Genomic DNA, 18,985 nt, shown 5'->3' with positions numbered 1-18,985 from the left:
GCACACGTGTGTGCACTTGCACATGCAGCGCACACATAAGCATGGATGCATGAACCGGGGGCGGGATGAGGGGCAAGAGGGAGAGGGAGTGGGAGTTTTCCAAACGACCAAAGAGTTACTAAGAAATACTCTAAAAGGGAGAAAATGATACAAAGCTATAAAAGTTCAAAGAACTGCTTTAGATAAGCAAGTCTCTGGTTCTGAATTACAGAAGCTGTGTATAAAGTGCGAATGAGGTCCAGGGGAACTGTCCAACAGGGCCTCAAGGCCAGGTGCACCATGCCCCCTGGAAGCTAAGTAACAGGGGCCCCCAGGATGACAGCTCGGGTAACTGAGAAATCCTGAGAGTGTCAAAATGAGCTGCAAAGAAACAAGCAGCAGGTTCTGTGTGCTGCTCTTAATATCTCTGCAGGTGCAGGCCTCCTTATGCCCATTTTTCAGGTGGGGAAACTGAGGCTCAGAGGCTTAAAACGATTTGCCTGGCCATTCAGCAGAGTGAATGATCAAGCCAGATTCAGGCCCAGGCCTGAGCCAAGAACGCCAGCTCTCTCCAGGTCCCTGGCCACACTTCCTGGCGGCATTTGCAAGGGGTGGGTGTGGGCCACGTGGGGACTGGGACCTTGGAAGGCTCCGGGTGCTCTTTACCTCGCACTTCTCCACGACCGGCTGCTGCCCACACTCGGAGCTGTTGCCTGCCACGATGCCGGCCCGAAGGTTCTCGCTATCGCCGGTGCCCTCCTCCATGGAGTAGGTCTTCGAGTGGTTGCCGCGCCGGTGGGCCGGCCCGTGGCCCTGGGCCAGGCTGAGCTGCCGGCGGAGCGCGCGGTTCTCCTCCTCCACCTCGCGCACGCGCACCTCCAGGCTCTCGCGCTCCCGCTGGCTGGACGCCGTGTACCGGGGGCTGTGAGGCTGGGACTCCAGCGGAGACAGAGACACCGGCTTCCCATCTGCGGGTGCGGAGAGAACGGGAAGGGTTAAAGCCGAATAGAACTCCACGGGCCCCTACCCCTACTCCAGACGTCCAGGGCTCCTTTTGCCGTCCCATTTAGAAATAAAAGCCGGTGGAAAATGCACTGTAAATAAACACGCATCCAGACTGAACTGCGAACAAAGTTGAGAACAGAATGACTTAATGTGGTGATGAAAAACATGCTGTTTAACTGTTTACAACAGCCAAGAGCTAAGTGTCCATCAACAGATGAATGGGTAAAGATGTGGGGTATATACACAATGGTATATTACTCAGCCATAAAAAGAATGAAATAATGCCATTTGCAGCAACATGGATGGACCTAGAGATGATCATACTAAGTGAAGTAGGTCAGACAGAGAAAGACAAATATCATATGATGTCACTTATACGTGGAATCTAAAATATGACACATATAAACTTATTTATGAAGCAGAAAGACACTCAGGGACATAGAAAACAAACTTATGGTTACCAAAGGGGATGGGGCGGGTAGAGATTAGCAGGAGTTCGCCACTGGCAGATTCAAACTACTATATATAAAATAAACAACAAGGTCCTACTGTATAGCATGGGGAACTATATTCAATATCCTGTAATAAACCATAATGGAAAAGAATATGAAAAAGAGTATGTATATGTATGTATAACTGAATCACTTGCTGGACACCAGAAACTAACGCAACACTGTAAATCAACCAGACTTCAATTAAGAAAAAAACTAACACGCTGTTTAGAGAAGACAATCACAATATCATTTTTCCTAATTAAATGCACTGTCTTCTTTTCCCTACTTGGCACATTTCCAGGTAGATATTCTTGTTAGCAATAAAACATGAATATGAAGTAGGAGGAGGAGAGAAAGGAGGAGAATGGGGGGGAGTAGGAGGAAGTGGAGGAGAGGAAAAAAGAAGAGAAGGAATAAAGAAGTATTAATAATGATTAAGTTAATTTAGTTCTTCCTATGTGCACTCCTATTTACCCTTCAAAACCCAGTTTCAGAAGCATCACCTCCCAAGGGAAGCCTTCTTCAATTTGCAGATAAAATATCTATCAGCATATTCCAACAGCATTTCGTACACAGCACTAAGAAAAATATGTGCCTGTCACACTGGATTTGGTAAATTGTTTTACTGAATGTTTCCTATGAAGATTGGGTGTTCAACGAGGACAAAAACTGGCTCTTACTTATCTTTGTGGAAACATATCATAATATATGATAAATGCTGGAAGCATGGATGCATGTTCCATGACAAGAGAATAGAATAATTAAGTGCAAAAAGGAAGAAGAAAGTAGGAGCATAATCATGAAACTGAGGGCAGAAACAGTCTATTTAACAATCATACACAGAGAAGACAAGTAGGTCTCTCAAAGTCACACAATCAGAACCCAGTGGTACCAAAATTCGTACCCAGGTCTCTCTTATACCCGAGCCTGTACACACTCCCCTTAAATGCAGATTCATAAAAGGCTATATATAGGGCCACGGATTTAAAAATTATTAATGCAAAAACCTCATCTCCCAAGGATATTTAGCATAACTCCTTGTACACAGTAAGTGCTCAATGCATGCTTACTGTTGAGGAGCCCCAGGGACACAAGACATACCCAAAACTCTCCCTTCTCTCTTCTCATGCTGCAGAAATCCCAGGATCCAGCTACAACACAGCCGCCTCAGAGAAGACCAAGCAAAAATCACATCTCTAGAAAATTACCCTCTCTCAGCTTCCTGCTAAAAAAACACTCTTTTTCCACACTTGGAGTTTTTCTCCTTCCTGCCCAGACCCCACTGAGCTTGAAAACTGTCCCAGGGAGTCTCTGTGACTCACAAAACTTGAGGATCAAAGAATGTGATGAATTACACCCTGCGAGTTTCACCTGTGCTGCCTTACTGCTGCCTTACTGCTGCCTTACTGCGCCTGCCTCTGCCCAGGGCTCTTTGATATATTTCTGGGTTTTCACAAACACGACTCCTTTTTTCCCTCTTAATCACCTCAGGGTTAAACGCCTGAGCTCCCAGGTCCTTTGCTATCAACACAGCAAATATGACTCGCTGAATTCCACTGCTCCGGACCACAGACCTAAGGCCAAGGCCGAGTGTATGGAGATGTGAAATCACAGGTTGATTAGGGTTGCATTGTTACCAAGCTGGCTGATTACAAGCTGACCGGAGCTTTTGAAACCTGTCTCCTTGTTTGGTAAAACCAAATTAGTTCCACTGAGAATGAAAAAGAGAAGGGAGCAACAGCAGTTGTGTTTTCTCAGCCAACACTGACCCTTCAAGCACGGGTGGGGGAGGACGATAGTCTAGCTTCCATCAGTGGGCAGGGCAGTTAACGCTTTGCAGCTGCTATGGCTCTGCGCAGGGGCTGGGCAGTTCACACTGACAATGTCTTGGGTTATCACAGCACAGGCTGGTGGCAATCGGTGTCCCCATCACAGATGAGGAAACTGAGCCTCTACAAGCTTAAGCCGTGCTCCCCTTGTGGCGACTGGAAACAAGGTCTCTGTGACCGCATGTGGCCAAACTCCTGAATGTATGGCCCGAGTTGGAGGTACAGTTGCTCTGGAGCATGAGGGGTCTTCTTCCTTCTGAAAGGACCTTGGCACTTTTGGGAAGGAACCCAGGAAGCTCTGGAAGCCCACCAGGATCCCAGAAGCTCTGGAAAATATACAACAAATGGGAACTCTGAATTTGTTCTTTGAAGGGATTAAATGCTATGAGCTTTGGTTTTCCCTTCCCTGAAATGCAAGTAGAAACGCTAACCTTGCAAGGGTGATGGGGGAGGCTTAAGTAAGATACTGAATACCAACCACTTGAACTCTCATTGGACAGTATTTGGTGTCGATTAGCTCCCGAAACCCCTTTGCCAGTCGGGGTGCAGACAGGTGATATTACGGGCAAGATGAGTTGATGATGTAAATTAGGGTGTTGAGCGCTGTCCATTTTCTGAACACGGGCTGTTCTCTGAGTGGCACGTGGGAGAAAGTGGCCAACAAACCTTCACTTACTTTGATATGTGGCATCTCTGAACCTTCTTTCCTTCAGCCTTAGGCAGGTCAAAGTTCACGCAGAGGCTACATGGAGGGGCAGGCAGCCTTCCCATGGGGGTCCGGTCACTTCCTCTAGCTCCTCTCCCAAAAGCCCCCCAGTTTACTTATTTCTAATTCTTTGATGACGTGCTTATAAAGGCATAATTATGTAATCCCTAAGCAATCCTAATTCCAGGGTAGTGAGGGGGAAAATGCTCTCAGTATCCTGTGTCCATTTCCTGCTTTAGATCCCAACTGGTTTCGACCAAACTTAGCTCTCAGAGACTTGCAGGTGTTTTCTCTACCTTAAAACTCCACAGATTAGTCACCAATGAAGACACATAAAATAATAAAAGCCAGGCCTCAAGGAGGGGGAGCGGACGTTGGAAAAAGCCACATGCTGTACCGTGCCCGGTGCCTGGCATGTAAGAAGGGCTCAATAAACAGCAGAATCGGAACTGCTGGTTTGTGTGTTTGCAAGGTGCATCACCTTGAGCCGGCCCCTTCCTCTTTCTCTTCCCGAAAGGGAGTGTCCTGGAGATGGGCACCTCTCGGCTCTAACTTGCCGTGGGCTCGTGTACAGATGGACCCTGCATCTCTAACCCAGCCGACCCATCCAGTGCTGCATGGCCGGAAGTCAAGACAGTGGGGCCCGTTGCCCTGCCATGTTCACAGCTCATTCAGCCTGCCTACTGCTTTTGTTCCTGGACTACACATCGCTCTGGCTCCTGACCCCTTTTTTCCTAACCCTCTGGGGGGATGTAGTGGGGGCAGGGTGAGGACAGTGCAAGGCCTGCCGTCTTCGAAGTGGTCCGCACATCTCTGTGATGGCTTCTGGGCCCTGGTCTCTCCCAGGAACACTCCTCTTTCTTCGTGTCTAGGCCGTCATTATAAAGCCCATCACGTGGGACTGTATCGTCTATGGAAACCATTGAACCCACAGCAGTTACTTCTCAAACTGGCAGTACTGAAGCTCTTCCCTCCAATCCACCTTGGATAAAATGCGGGCCCAATACACATGCCTAATACATAGCTTACCCTACATGCAATTCTTCACGTGAATTCAACAAACTGGTCCATACCCTAGTCATCAAGACAAGCTCCGCTGATCGCATGCCTGACACACGTCCAACTGCTCTCGACATGCCTGCCCCCAACTTCCATACTTACCTTGTTGAAGACCAGTAACAGTTTGGGGGCTGTGATGGTTCATCCTACATGTCAGCTTGACTGGGTCATGGGGTGTCCAGATACGGGGTCAAACTTATTCTGGGTGTTTGGGGATGAGATTAACATTTGAATCAGTAGAGTGGGTAAAGCTCATTGCCTTCCCTAATGCGGTGGGTCTCATCCAAACAGTCAAAGGCCTGAAGAGAACAAAAAGGCTGACCCTTCCCCACTAGGAAGGGAGAATTCCTCCTGCCTGACAACCTCTGAGCCGGGACATTGTTTTGTTTTCCCTGCCTTTGGACTTGAACTGAAACACTGGCTCTTCCTGGGTCTCGAGCCTGCCAACCTTCAACTAGAATTACATCATCGGTTCCCCTGGGTTTCCAGCTTGCAAACTGACCCTGCAGATATGGCACTTGACCATCTCTATAATTGCATGAGCCAATTATTTATCACAAATTTCTTTACACACACACACACACCCTGTTTGTCTGTCTGTCTGAACCACCCTGACTAGTACAGACCAACAACACTCTGTAGATCACACTGAGTGCCACTGCCCAGTACCCAGCCTCTCTGTCCTCAGGGCCTGGCACGCTGCCTGCACTTAACAAGCATTTCAAGGAAGGATGAAGGGAAGGACTGGCATCTAGAGCTTAAAAAAAAAAAGGCATAAAAAAAATAGATCTAGCAAACCTTCAACTACCAGTTCACTTGAACTTTGAACAACCTGGGGGCTAGAGGCACGGATCCCCTACGCAGCTGAAAATCCATGTCTAACTTTAGAGTTGGTCCTCTATGTCTGTGGTTCCACATCTGCTGATTCAACCAACTACAGATCATATAGTACACGTATTAATTGAAAAACATCTGCATGTAGTGGACCCATGCAGTTCAAACCTGCGTTATTCAAGGATCAACTGTACTTACAAAGTGACTTCATTATAAGGTTAATTGCTGGGGGAAGAGGGAGAGATAACCAAGAAAAGCAAACAAATCAAATCTAGTCATAAAAGCGTGGGATTTGGAATAAGAAAGAGCTGAGTTTGAATTATGGTTCTGCCACCTAATAATTAACCTTAGGCAAAGTACTTAACTTCTGTGACTCACTGTCCCCATATGTAAAATGGGGGACAGCGGGCTGTGTACATTATTACCTAGCAGCAGGCCTAATCAGAGTAGATACTCAAATTTCCCCTTCCCACCCACCCTAACCCACCCCACCAAACCCAGAGGCAGGACACATAAAGACAACAGTGAAGAGGATCCTTCATTTCTAAGCCCCCCTGACCCTTGCTTTTCTATTACCTTTCCTTCCAGGTTTCTTTTTTCCCCCCAGATCTGCACTGCATTTGTACACAAGGTGCATCTGTGTCACATAATGCCTATATGTGTTGATCTACAGTTCAGCCCACTTTGAGTTTAAAATGTCAAACAAGACATTATTCAGAATCTCAGTTGGCAACATCTTCCTCCTCCCTCCCAAACTTCTCAACAAACATGAATTTATCATCAGATTTGAATCTCTGAATCCACTTGAGATGAATGCTCTGAATTAAGAATCAAAACAGCTAAGATTCAGAACAAAAAAGGTAAATTGAAAATCAACCTCCGTGCAGTACGGTGACAGAGATTAGGGACTTGGCATCCAAAACGTCCTAAGTGATGATCTGAATCAGTTTGTGCACACTGACTCTCTCTGGAGTACTGGCGTTTCACACTGTGATAGCCACCACTGCAGACAGAACTTGGGGGGGGGGGCTCATTAATGGAGGCAGGGACCCCAGCCCTGAGACCGCCATGTTGCAAGCTCATACCAGCCCCTTCCAGTGCTGACAGTCCTAGATCTTTCTGGCCAAGGACACCACAATCCTGCACTCATGCCCAGATTTCAGGAAGGCTGTCCCCCTGCATCATTCTACCCACGATGAAAACATCGCATCCCTAACATTTATTCGGCAAAATCCCCCTATGTACAATCTGTCACCAGGGCCTGCCAATTCTCCTGACGTTTGAAGCCCTTCTCATTCTATTTCAAACATTCCATCTCAAACCCAGCCTTTTAATCTTATCCTAAAACAGGGCTATCAAACTTCTGTAAATGCCCGGAGAGTAAATATGTTTTACTCTGTAGGCCATGCGGTCTCTGATGCAAGGACTCAACTCTGGCTTTGCAGCACAAAAGCAGCCACAGAAATTCCTAACACACGAGCATGGCCGTGTTACAATAAAACTTTATTTACAAAAACAAGCGCTGGGCCAGATTTGGCCTGCAAGCCCTAGTTTGTGGATCTTTGTTCTAGAACATTGGTCTCCTCAGTTTGTCTCCCCACTTCCAATCTCTCTCTGTTCCCGCCAGCCTTACTCACAGGTGCCAGGGATGTGCTTAATGAAAACCCTATTCCCACCACATTGTGCAGTTTGACAAGGTACAGAAGCGTCTCCATCTGCTTCAAGGTCATCTATAAAATTCGACAAACACTTGGTCACTTCCTATTGAGTACATGTCCAGTGCTTAGAGGCTGTGTCATCTCAGTTTAATTTATACAACACTTCTAATCGAGTGGGTGTTCTCCCACTAACCCTATTTGACAAATGGAAAAAAAAAAAAGAAATAGACACATGACTTAACCTGTTCAATGTCATCCCAGCAACAGACAGCAAAGGGAAAGACTTGAACTCAGGTTCATTGGCTCCAGATCAATTTCTCTATTTGCCCCAAATCACAATGTCTCCTATTTGCCCCTCTCCAAATATGTCCAATCTAGTTTATTGTTGCTTCTGCTTCATCTCCTGGTCCCTTAGCCGGTGGTTCTCAATCCTGGCTACCATTACAATCCCTTGGGAAACTTAAAAAAAAAAAAATCCCAGATTAATTAGCTCAGAATCTCTGGAGGTTATGGTCTAGTTACGAGCATTTTAAAAAGCAGCCACCCGGGCTTCCCTGGTGGCGCAGTGGTTGAGAGTCCACCTGCTGATGCAGGGGACACGGGGTTGTGCCCCGGTCCGGGAAGATCCCACATGCCGCGGAGCGGCTGGGCCCGTGAGCCATGGCCGCTGAGCCTGCGCATCTGGAGCCTGTGCTCAGAAACGGGAAAGGCCACAACAGCTAGAGGCCCGTGTACCGCCAAAAAAAAAAAAAAACCAGCCACCCTCCCGTGTTCTCATGTGTAGTCAAGGTTGAGAAACCCTGGCTTAGGCATTTCCCCCAACCTCAGGCTGAGACACCATAAACCCCATTTGCCACTGTTTGCTCCTTAAGGCAAATTTAAGGAACGGGCTCCGATGCAAAGAGGTCTTAGCAGCACTGTCGCACTTAACTCCGGTACTGCCCTTGCTCCAGTCTCTACTGTATTCTTAGAATAGCTCCCATCATGTAACCCAGGGCCTTCCTGATTTCCTATAACCTAGGCTGCCCGGCATTCTAGCTCCTCCACGCTTGGGGCTGTTTTGCTGCTACCAATCCCCCTTCCTTCCAGGATGAGAGCTCTTCCCAAAGCAGGGTTCTACTATTGCAGTTGCCAGACCTGCCAGCTTCCCTGGTTCCAGACTCCGCCCTCTATGACCAAGATGTCACTCCATTCCAGTGATTTACTCCAATTTCTCGCCTTCCACATAAGGCTGCATACATTAAGTAAGCATTTTGTAATTCCAAAAAGCACAATGCCTTCCTTGCAATCAACATAAAAACTTCACACTCTCCTTCAATGCATTTTGAAATTGCAAACTAAATTAAATATTGTGGCCAAAGTCGTTTTAGAAAAATTTAGAAAACTCAGTTCAATCTTTAAAGTCTCCCATTTAAAAACTGCTTTTAAATTGTGATCACTGGATCTCCACGTGACAGCTGAGTCTACTCACACATCGCAAGCTCAGCTGTCACTCTTGGTAGGTTACAGGTTCAGAGTAAGACACAGGTCTGGGTGGAGCTATTTTCCCAAGTTCCGAATTGTGGAACCAGATTTGCCCAGAGGAGAAAAAGGGACTGATGACACGAAAAGGCTGTTTGCTTGTTACGGGATAAACAGGGAACATTTTTACCCCAAAATCCCCCAGAGTCATTTCCTGGAATCATCTTTGGCAACCAAAGCAAACTTGAGTTCCAGCAAAGACCTTAGAGCATTTCTGGCAAAGACCAAACACAACAGAGCTCCCGGCAAGCTTCTGAAAAGAATCAGCAACTAGCAGGCCAGGAAAAGAAGCCTAGATTTGTCTCATCATAATAGGGTAAAAGCAGTTTGACTTCTTTTCCTCCATGAAATTATTTTGCAGAACTTTGTCTTAAATAGCTTCATTAAGTCAAGAAAATGAAGGCATTTTTAGCACTGATTTGCTGTATCCATAGCTGGGTTTTGGAGAGAAGCACTTAAGGGTGTCCAATAAGCAACGATGTCAGTGGTTTGCCCCTTGAAACTTAAGGATCAGTGATTTCAAAGCTTCAAATGTTTTTGGCCAAATATCCTAAGTTCTGAAAGTCTGAGGCAGTTGGTTCTCACAGCAAGAGTAACTGAATCTTTCCACTCCTAAATCTGGCCCATCTTTCTTCTCTTTGATGTCCAAGGAATCTAAGCATTAACAGAAAGACTTTGTTGGTAGCATTCAAATCGTCACCGAACAAGACAAAGGATAATATATTTAGTGCTCTATTTTTTAATATAATTGAATGGCGTGACAGCGGAGTTGAGTTCTTAGATCACCAGGTGCTTTAGAAACAACTCTTGGAGGGAAGAATACAGTGCATTCCAGAAAATGTGACGTTTATTCCAATCTGGAGAATCAACCAGTGTGTGAGAGCCAAATAAATTCATATTCCAATCACCTCTGCTCACTCTCTGCCCTCACTGAGTTAACTTCAATCACTTTTTGCATAGCCTCAAAGACACCCAAGCTTTACTGGTGGACTCCAACGGCTGAGTTTGAGAAAGTGGTCTTTCCCCTCCCAGAGTCTCTTGAGACATATTCCATTCACCTGCAATAGTTGGAAACAGTTCCCTTTATTAGGAAAGATATCAAAACTAAAACGAGCAAGATGATTTTATCCTTTGTAAAACGTGAACTGGACATCCCCAAGTCACCAATACGGCCCTTGACTGTAGAATCGGACTCAGAAATATTCTAGAATTTCTCCTTCATTTTCTCTTTGGCAGCACTCAAGATATATGACTTCATATATTTCCACTGATCTATTTTTTTTAACCTTAGCAATATATGTTATTTTATATGAAATATTCATAGCCCTTATAAAATCCCATTAATATGTTCCAAGAGTGGCAAATCATGTATGTTGGGGAGAATCATATTTTACGGTAAATTTTTTTTTTTTTGCGGTACGCGGGCCTCTCACCGTTGTGGCCTCTCCCGTTGCGGAGCACAGGCTCCGGACGCGCAGGCTCAGCGGCCACGGCTCACGGGCCCAGCCGCTCTGCAGCATGTGGGATCTTCCCGGACCGGGGCACGAACCCGTGTCCCCTGCATCGGCAGGCGGACTCTCAACCACTGCGCCACCAGGGAAGCCCCGGTAAAAATGTTTTAATGAGGCTTGTTTTTCTTTGTTTTGTTTTTGGTAACTAAAATCTTGTTCATATCAATAAAGCTACATGGGATGACTCTTTATCAAGGTTTTAAAATTTTACGTTCGTCGCACTAAGGATACTGAAAACTGTCCTTTTCTAAAAATGTGAACCCATGCTTTCCATAAGCCTCACACTGTCATACTTGGTGGCTATATTTATTTATCAAAAAACATTTAAAAAGAATTTTAAAAATTAAATTAAATTAAAAAAAAAGAATTTTAATGGTGAGTATTGACAACAACGTCTGGTTTGGATTACAGAGGGATGGAAGATTTCAATGGCAGGCAGCAGATGCTTTGGGACTCCAGACAAATCAGCAGAGCTCTGGCCCATCCATTATGCTCCCTTCTCCTCCCCAGGGCTCCTAGATCATCTCATTTCAGGGGGGAAGTGCCAGAGCGGAATTCAGATCTAGGGAAAAGAGTTAGGGACTCTTGCAAAAAGGACCCAAAAGAACAACTGCCTTGCATCCTGAGTGCCTCTTTCATTGGACTGTGTCAGACTTGAACGATGGCGCTCTGCTCATCTAGGGAGGAAGGGGGACCACCAAACAGTATCCTCAGGCTTGGAGACTCTGCTGCTTTTGGAGGATGGTACTTTCATGAATGTCCCAGGGGTAAAAGAGGAAAACTGAGTGCAAAGCATGACCAGAAGGCGAGAGGGTAGTCTTCATGCTCTACGTCAGTGATGGCGGCCAGTGTGCTTATCCACCACCGTATCTGAAATGAGGCACGTGCCAATCTGAGCAAAAGCTCTCTTTCTCTGGGCTGCATTTAAGTGAGGATTAACATAGGGGAAGAATCCCTTCTCCCACTTCTGGTACTTCAGGAGGTCTCGTGTCAGTGAGGACTGGCTTGATTTGCATCCGATTTTGGGGGCCTTCTGACACACCTCATCTCCTCTACACTGAACTGGCTTTGAGACAAAGCCTCTGCCCTTCGTGCAAACCTCATGCAGGCTGCACTACATCAGGAGAACCCAATTCTGGCCTGCAGTGTTCATGGTACAGTTTGACCTGATGAGATACTGAAAAAAAGGAGTTGGAAAGGAGATTAGAAGAAAGAGTTAACAAAGACAAGTAGGACGCTTGATCTGCACTAGTTAAAGTTAGTAATGGCTACGGAGCCAACCACCAGCACGAGTAGCTGCCATGAAGAATATTCCTACATATTTCAAAGAGAAGAGGAAGCAAGTGTTTTTGTGAATGTGGTTGATTCCTTCAATAGCATCCCCTTCCTGTAAACTGCCACGTCACCAAAATCAATGTTACCATCCTCGGCTCAATTGTAAATGAAAAACAAGAGAAAACAACCAAAAGCCTGACTGAACATGCTCTTGCCTATAAATGACTGCTCTCCTTTTCTCTCCTTTTCCTTTCTTCACAGTCTCCAACCCCCGCCCCCCATCAGCTTGACTTACTTAAAATTATATTCCAATTGCCATGAGCATCTATATGGAAACAGAATTTTAAGAAAGAAGAAGAAAAGAAAAACCCTTATCATCCTTTTTTCACCCCTTCCTGACAAATCCAAACCATCCCTTGGGAGGAAATCAGAAATGAAGAATGAGGTTTTATCAGGATAGACTCAGGGCGGAGGGGGTAGATAGAAGATTTTTATCAGGAGCTCAGCTTGACAGAAATAGCATTTTTCAGGATGGGCACTTGGCAAAGATAAGACATTACCAAGAGCAAGATAGATGTTTGGGTAAAATATCGTGCTAATACCTATTAAGCAAAACCTGCCATCTCTACTTTTGACAGATGGTTATTTCCTTCCAAGTCCTCCTCCAGGGATGATGAAGATTTTTCTATAAGGTGCTTCCAACCTTATCACAGAAGCAAAAAGAATAAAACTAAGGACCCTCAACTCAGCTCCACTGTAAGGCAAACCCAGGATTTTCCTCAGCACGTTGAAAGGAAGCATGGGCTTGGGCACAGGGAGGACTTAGAGGGGACCCAAGGGATGCCTGGATGGTGATGCTCCAGTACGGACCCCAATTCCTGGCCCTGAAGAGAAGAGTCCCTTGCAGGCCAGAGGCCCACCTGAGGCTGTACTAATGGGACTGACCTCAGAGGCCGTGTCAAGACATCAGAACAGATCTGTCAAGAGGAAACACTTATTCGAGGCTTTCTAGAGTTTCTGGAACTGCTCTTGAAGTCTCCTGCACTTTCTGACTCCATCTTCTGGCCCTGAAGAGCACCTCCGAGAACCATCCAGTATTCACCATCCAGTATTTCCAAAGCCTTTACACACGGCAGCCCTATGCTAAGATCCTGGCTGGCATGACCAGCAACTGGAATAAGCATTAAGTATTTGTGCCATTCCCTTTGCAGGACTTATCACCTGGTGAATGCTCACTGCTTCTCCAATATGTGGTTAAAAATTCCCTTCGAGGAACCCTTCTCCAATCTGCCCAGGGTGGGATGGCCACTCCACTCCTCCCCCCATAACTGGATTTCCTGTAACCTCCCACCATGGATCTAAGGTGATGGCTCTTACTACGTTTGTAGCAGCTGTTCACGCAAACTGCTTGGCACTGGGACTTGCATCCCCTCAGCACCTGTTCAGGGCAGATGCTGTGCCAGGGAAGGCAGGGACCACGTTGAGTCACTTTTGTTTCCCAAGAGCCCAGCACCAGGTCTGTAAGCAATGAGCATTCGTATGTGTCCCCAACTGCGGAAAGAGACGATGACTCAGGAGTTACGTGATGTCCTCATATCCAAACAACAGCCCTTCCTAAACCTTCCGCTCCCCACTTCAGCCAACGGCATCACTGTTGTTCCCAGTGCACAGGTCAAAAACCTAGGGCTCGGGCTTCCCTGGTGGCGCAGTGGTTGAGAGTATGCCTGCCGATGCAGGGGACATGGGTTTGTGTCCCGGTCCAGGAAGATCCCACATGCCGCGGAGCGGCTGGGCCCGTGAGCCATGGCCGCTGAGCCTGTGCGTCCAGAGCCTGTGCTCCGCAATGGGAGGGGCCACAACAGTGAGAGGCCCGCGTAACGCAAAAAAGAAAAAAAAAAAAAAAAAACCTAGGGCTCATCCTTGAATTTCTTCCCTCACCTCCCACGTACGCTGCGTTAGCAATATATCTGAATGTTGGCTCTGCCTTCAAAGTATACCCCGAATCCAAACTCGCAGCACCACCACGCCAGCCCAGGTCCCACCATTTCCCACCTGGACTCATGCAACAGCCATCTACCAGGCCACCCGGCTTCAGTCTACTCATCACTCAGCAGCCAGATGACACTTAGACATGGTCCTCAGACTCCACCACCACCCTGCTCAAACCATCCCTTGGATGGCTTCCCATCAAACTAAACACAAAACCCAAACACCTTACCATGGGTTACATGGCCCAACAAAACCCTGACCGGGGTTATCTTTCTGACCTTAGAATGTTCCTCCATTCCCTCCGCAGCCACCACACTGGCCTTCCAGATGTTCTCGAATATACCAACCACTGTCCCACACCCTGGGGCCTCTGCACTTGCTGCTGGCTTCCACGATCTTAATTGGGAAACCTGCTTGAGTACCAATCCTCAGAGAAGAATCTGTACACCAGTCTCTGAAAACCCATCCCTGCCCGTCCAGCAGCCCTGGTCTCTGTCACTCCTTCTCTGGTACTTCTTCTCCACTGTACACATTACACTACTCTCCCCAAGGAGACATTTCTTTGTTTTCTTCTTGTTTGTCTGTCTCCACCCCTAGAATACAAGTTCCGCGGTGGAAGCGTCTTTTCTGGATCTGTCTCATCCACCATTATATCTCCAGGGTCTAGAACCAGCTACATAATACGCACTCAGTCAAGGTCCTAAATGACCAAGGCAAGGAATACAAGCAATTACTAGCACAGTTCAATGACGGGAATTGGGTTTCGAATGAGGATGACAACTACAGCTCCCTTACTGGCCACGCATGTTGGCTGAGTGAGTTTCACACATTACCTTATTTAAGTCCCACATCTCTGAGGTGGGTTTTATTGTCTCGATTTTAAAGAAGCAGAAGCTCACTGAGCTAAAGTAACTTGCCAAGACGTTCTGCAAACAAAGGAAAGGGCTTGAACTGATACCCCCCTTCCCCCCAGAAACCCTGTTTTCATTCCACCTTCTGTCTCTAAATAGCTCTCTGAAGGAAATAAAGGTTGCATTCCCACAGAACAAGTGGGGACACCTGCATGTAGTACACTTACAAGATAGACAAGTAGCAGGACAGTTTCAATAAGGATCAAGAAAGTAAGGGACTTTCTGCAAAAAGATGAGTAAGAGGAGAATTCGAAAAAAACCTTTTCTAACAGCCCAATGAACTGTGCTCAGGCAGCTAGAACGCGTGAGGCTGACAAAGCGACCCAAATACACTATCAGATGTCCCAGAGGGCAAGCACACGCAGGATGAAGGAAAGGAAAAGCAGGGAGGAGAAAAGTGCCTGATAGCTTGATCTAGACATCCCGGGTGCCCTGTCTTGCAGCCTTCTTGTGTCCTTTCACCATCAGCTTTATTTTATTTTACTTTTTTAAACTGAAGTACAGCTGATTTACAATGCTGTGTTAATTTCTGCAGTACAACAAAGTGATTTCCTTATTTATTTTCATTTTGGATGATCTGTCCATTGGTGAAAGTGGGGTGTTAAAGTCCCCTAGTATGAGTTTGTTACTGTCGATTTCCCCTTTTATGGCTGTTAGCATTTGCCTTATGTATTGAGGTGCTCCTGTGTTGGGTGCATAAATATTTACAATTTTATATCTTCTTCTTGGATTGATCCTTTGATCATTATGTAGTGTCCTTCTTTGTCTTTTGCAATAGTCTTTATTTTAAACTCTATTTTGTCTGATATGAGAATTGCTCCTCCAGCTTTCTTTTGATTTCCATTTGCATGGAATGTCTTTTTCCATCCCCTCACTTTGTCTGTACATGTCCCTAGGTCTGAAGTGGGTCTCTTGTAGACAGCATATATATGGGTCTTGTTTTTGTATCCATTCAGCCAGTCTATGTCTTTTGGTTGGATCATTGAATCCATTTACATTTAAGGTAGTTATCGATATGTGTGCTATTACCATTTTCTTAGTTGTTTTGGGTTTGTTACTGTAGGTCTTTTCCTTCTCTTGTGTTTCCTGCCTAGAGAAGTTCCTTTAGCATTTGTTGTAAAGCTGGTTTGGTGGTGCTGAACTCTCTTAGTTTTTGCTTGTTTGTAAAGGTTTTAATTTCTCTGTCAAATCTGAATGAGATCCTTGCTCTATCTTGGTTGTAGGTTTTTCCCTTTTATCACTTTAAATATGTCCTTCCACTCCATTCTTGCTTGCAGCATTTCTGCTGGAAGATCAGCTGTTAACCGTATGGGGATTCCCTTGTATGTTATTTGTTGTTTTTCCCTTGCTGCTTTTAATATTTTTTCTTTGTATTTAATTTTTGATAGTTTGATTAATATGTGTGTTGGCGTGTTTCTCCTTGGGTATGTCCTGTATGAGATTCTCTGTGCTTCCTGGACTTGATTGACTATTTCCTTTCCCACATTAAGGAAGCTGTCAACTATAATCTCTTCAAGTATTTTCTCAGTCCCTTTCTTTTTTTCTTCTTCTTCTGGGACCCCTATAATTCGAATGTTGGTGCGTTTAATCTTATCTCAGAGATTTCTAAGACTGTCCTCAATTCTTTTCATTCTTTTTTCTTTATTCTGCTCTGCAGTAGTTATTTCCAGTATTTTATCTTCCAGGTCACTTACCCGTTCTTCTGCCTCAGTTATTCTGCTATTGATTCCTTCTAGAGAATTTTTAATTTCATTTATTGTGTTGTTCATCATTGTTCGCTGTTTAGTTCTTCTAGGTCCTTGTTAAATGTTTCTTTTATTTTCTCCATTCTGTTTCCAAGATTTTTGATCATCTTTACTATCATTTCTCTGAATTCTTTCTCAGGTAGACTGCCTCTTTCCTCTTCATTTGTTTGGTCTGGTAGCTTTTTACCTTGCTCCTTCATCTGCTGTGTGTTTCTCTGTGTTCTCATTTTGCTTAACTTACTGTGTTTGGGGTCTCCTTTTCACAGACTGCAGGTTCGTAATTCCCATTGTTTTTGGTGTCTGCCCCCAGTGGCTAAGGTTGGTTCAGTGGGTTGTGTAGGCTTCCTGGTGGAGGGTTCTAGTGCCTGTGTTCTGGTGGATGAGGCTGGATATTGTCTTTCTGGTGCACAGGACCGCGTCTGGTGGTGTGTTTTGGGGTGTCTGTGAACTTATGATTTTAGGCAGCCTCTCTGCTAATGGGTGGGGTTGTGTTCTTGTCTTGCTAGTTGTTTGGCATGGGGTGTCCAGCACTGGAGCTTGCTGGTCGTTGAGTGGAGCTGGGTCTTAGCATTGAGATGGAGATCTCTGGGAGAGCTTTCGCCATTTGATATTACGTGGGGCTGGGAGGTCTCTGGTGGACCAATGTCCTGAACTCGGCTCTTCCCCCTCAGAAGCACAGGCCTGACACACGGCCGGAACATCAAGATCCTGTCAACCACACAGCTCAGAAGAATAGCGAGCAAAAAATAAATAAATAAAATAAAATAAAATAAAACAGAGTCATTAAAATTAAAAATTAACAAAAGGAAAGAAGAGAGCAACCAAACCAAAAAGCAAATCCACCAATGATAACAAGTGCTAAAAACTCTACTAAAAAAAAAAAAAACGGACAGAGCCCTAAGACAAATGATAAAAGCAAAGCTATACAGACAAAATCACACAAAGAAGCATACACATACACACTCACAAAAAGAGAAAAATGAAAAAAAAATCTATATTTAAAAAAAGGAGAAAGAGAGCCATCAAATCAATAAACAAATCTACCAATGATAATAAACTCTAGACACTAAACTAAGATAAACATAAAACCAGAAACAACTTAGACGCAGAAAGCAAACTGCAAGTCTACAGTTGCTCCCCAAGTCCACAGCCTCAATTCTGGGATTATTTGTTGTCTATTCAGGTATTCCAGAGATGCAGGGTACATCAAGTTGACTGTTGAGATTTGATCCACTGCTCCTGAGGCTGCTGGAGAGATTTCCCTTTGTCTTCTTTGTTCACACAGGTCCTGGGGTTCAGCTTTGGCTTTGGACCCGCCTCTGCGTGTAGGTTGCCTGAGGGTGTCTTTTGGGAAGTCTGAGGTCTTCTGTCAGCGTTCAGTAGGTGTTCTGTAGGAGTTGTTCCACGTGTAGATGTATTTCTGATGTATTTGTGGGGAGGAAGGTGATCTCCACGTCTTACTCCTCTGCCATCTTGAAGGTCTCCCTCTTGCGTCCTTTTAAAAGAATGCCAGCCATGGGTCGCCTAAGCCTGAGAGCTACTGCAGGGTGAAACTAAGGCCATTATTTGTGGAGCTGTAAGCAATCCCACTGCTGCAAACAGAGATGGATCTATTCCGCCTTCCGTAGCCTAAAAAACAGAAAGGAGGTGGGGGCGGAGGAAAGATGCACACATGATAATAAAAGGGGTCAGGAAGACTCAGCTGCCAGGCTCAGGCCAGACAGGAGACGGGAAGAATGGTGGGAATCAAAACCTTTGTCTGCAATCACCCGAGTATTCAGAGACTGGTTGGAAGCAGCAGCACCCGGGGGGCCTAGAAATGGTTAACTCACAGTTACTCTCTGGATGAGTAGCTCAGCTGCTCATCAATAGAATCTCCAGCTGATAATTATTAAGTGAAACTCAGGGCTCGTATTTGCATATGTAAAGCACGCTTCCCTCCAAAGCCACAATGGGAGGGAGAAGCACTTCCTGACTGTGCGGCCCTGGGGAGATTTGGGTAGGGTGGGGCTCCAGCCTGCTTTGCATGTGCTTCTCCACACTCATCAAGCCAGATATTCAGCAAAAATAAACCCCACATCCCAAAATACGCCATTTGTCCCAATCCCCAGCTAAGAGACCTTTCTCTCCAGCTCTGGCAAGGATGCATTCTACCATGATACGTGTCTTATAAGGCCTGTGATTATCCAGTCTGGAGCACGTGGGCATGCACACACACAAGCCTGGGTTGTTTCACTGGATGATGGCGCAGTTATTCGTTTCTCCAAAAAGAAGGCTTCCATCCTCCGCACGTATTTGACACTTTTCAATCTTTGCACCTGTCGATTAAGAAGCTTTAGCCCAGAAGAAGCAAGAAGGAAATGCAAATGGCATCAAATTCCAAGTATCTGATGGCTTATCTCTGTTATGACATTTACCTTGGCTTGTGAGAAGGAAAGAAGTTACTGAGCTTGTCTCTCCTCCCATAGG

General features: G+C 45.6%; 1 protein-coding gene across 1 annotated transcript in view; it reads right to left on the bottom strand.

Annotated features, from left to right (window-relative positions):
• LARGE1 (LARGE xylosyl- and glucuronyltransferase 1) overlaps positions 1 to 18,985 on the bottom strand; it is a 587,346-nt gene that overhangs the window by 309,416 nt on the left and 258,945 nt on the right. The window contains 1 exon segment of the mRNA XM_060305895.1: positions 646 to 947. Coding sequence (XP_060161878.1) covers positions 646 to 947 — 302 coding nt within the window.

The sequence above is a fragment of the Globicephala melas genome, chromosome 10, assembly GCF_963455315.2.
Source record: "Globicephala melas chromosome 10, mGloMel1.2, whole genome shotgun sequence".
NCBI lineage: Eukaryota > Metazoa > Chordata > Mammalia > Artiodactyla > Delphinidae > Globicephala > Globicephala melas.
This window is presented reverse-complemented; position numbering and strand designations above follow the sequence as displayed.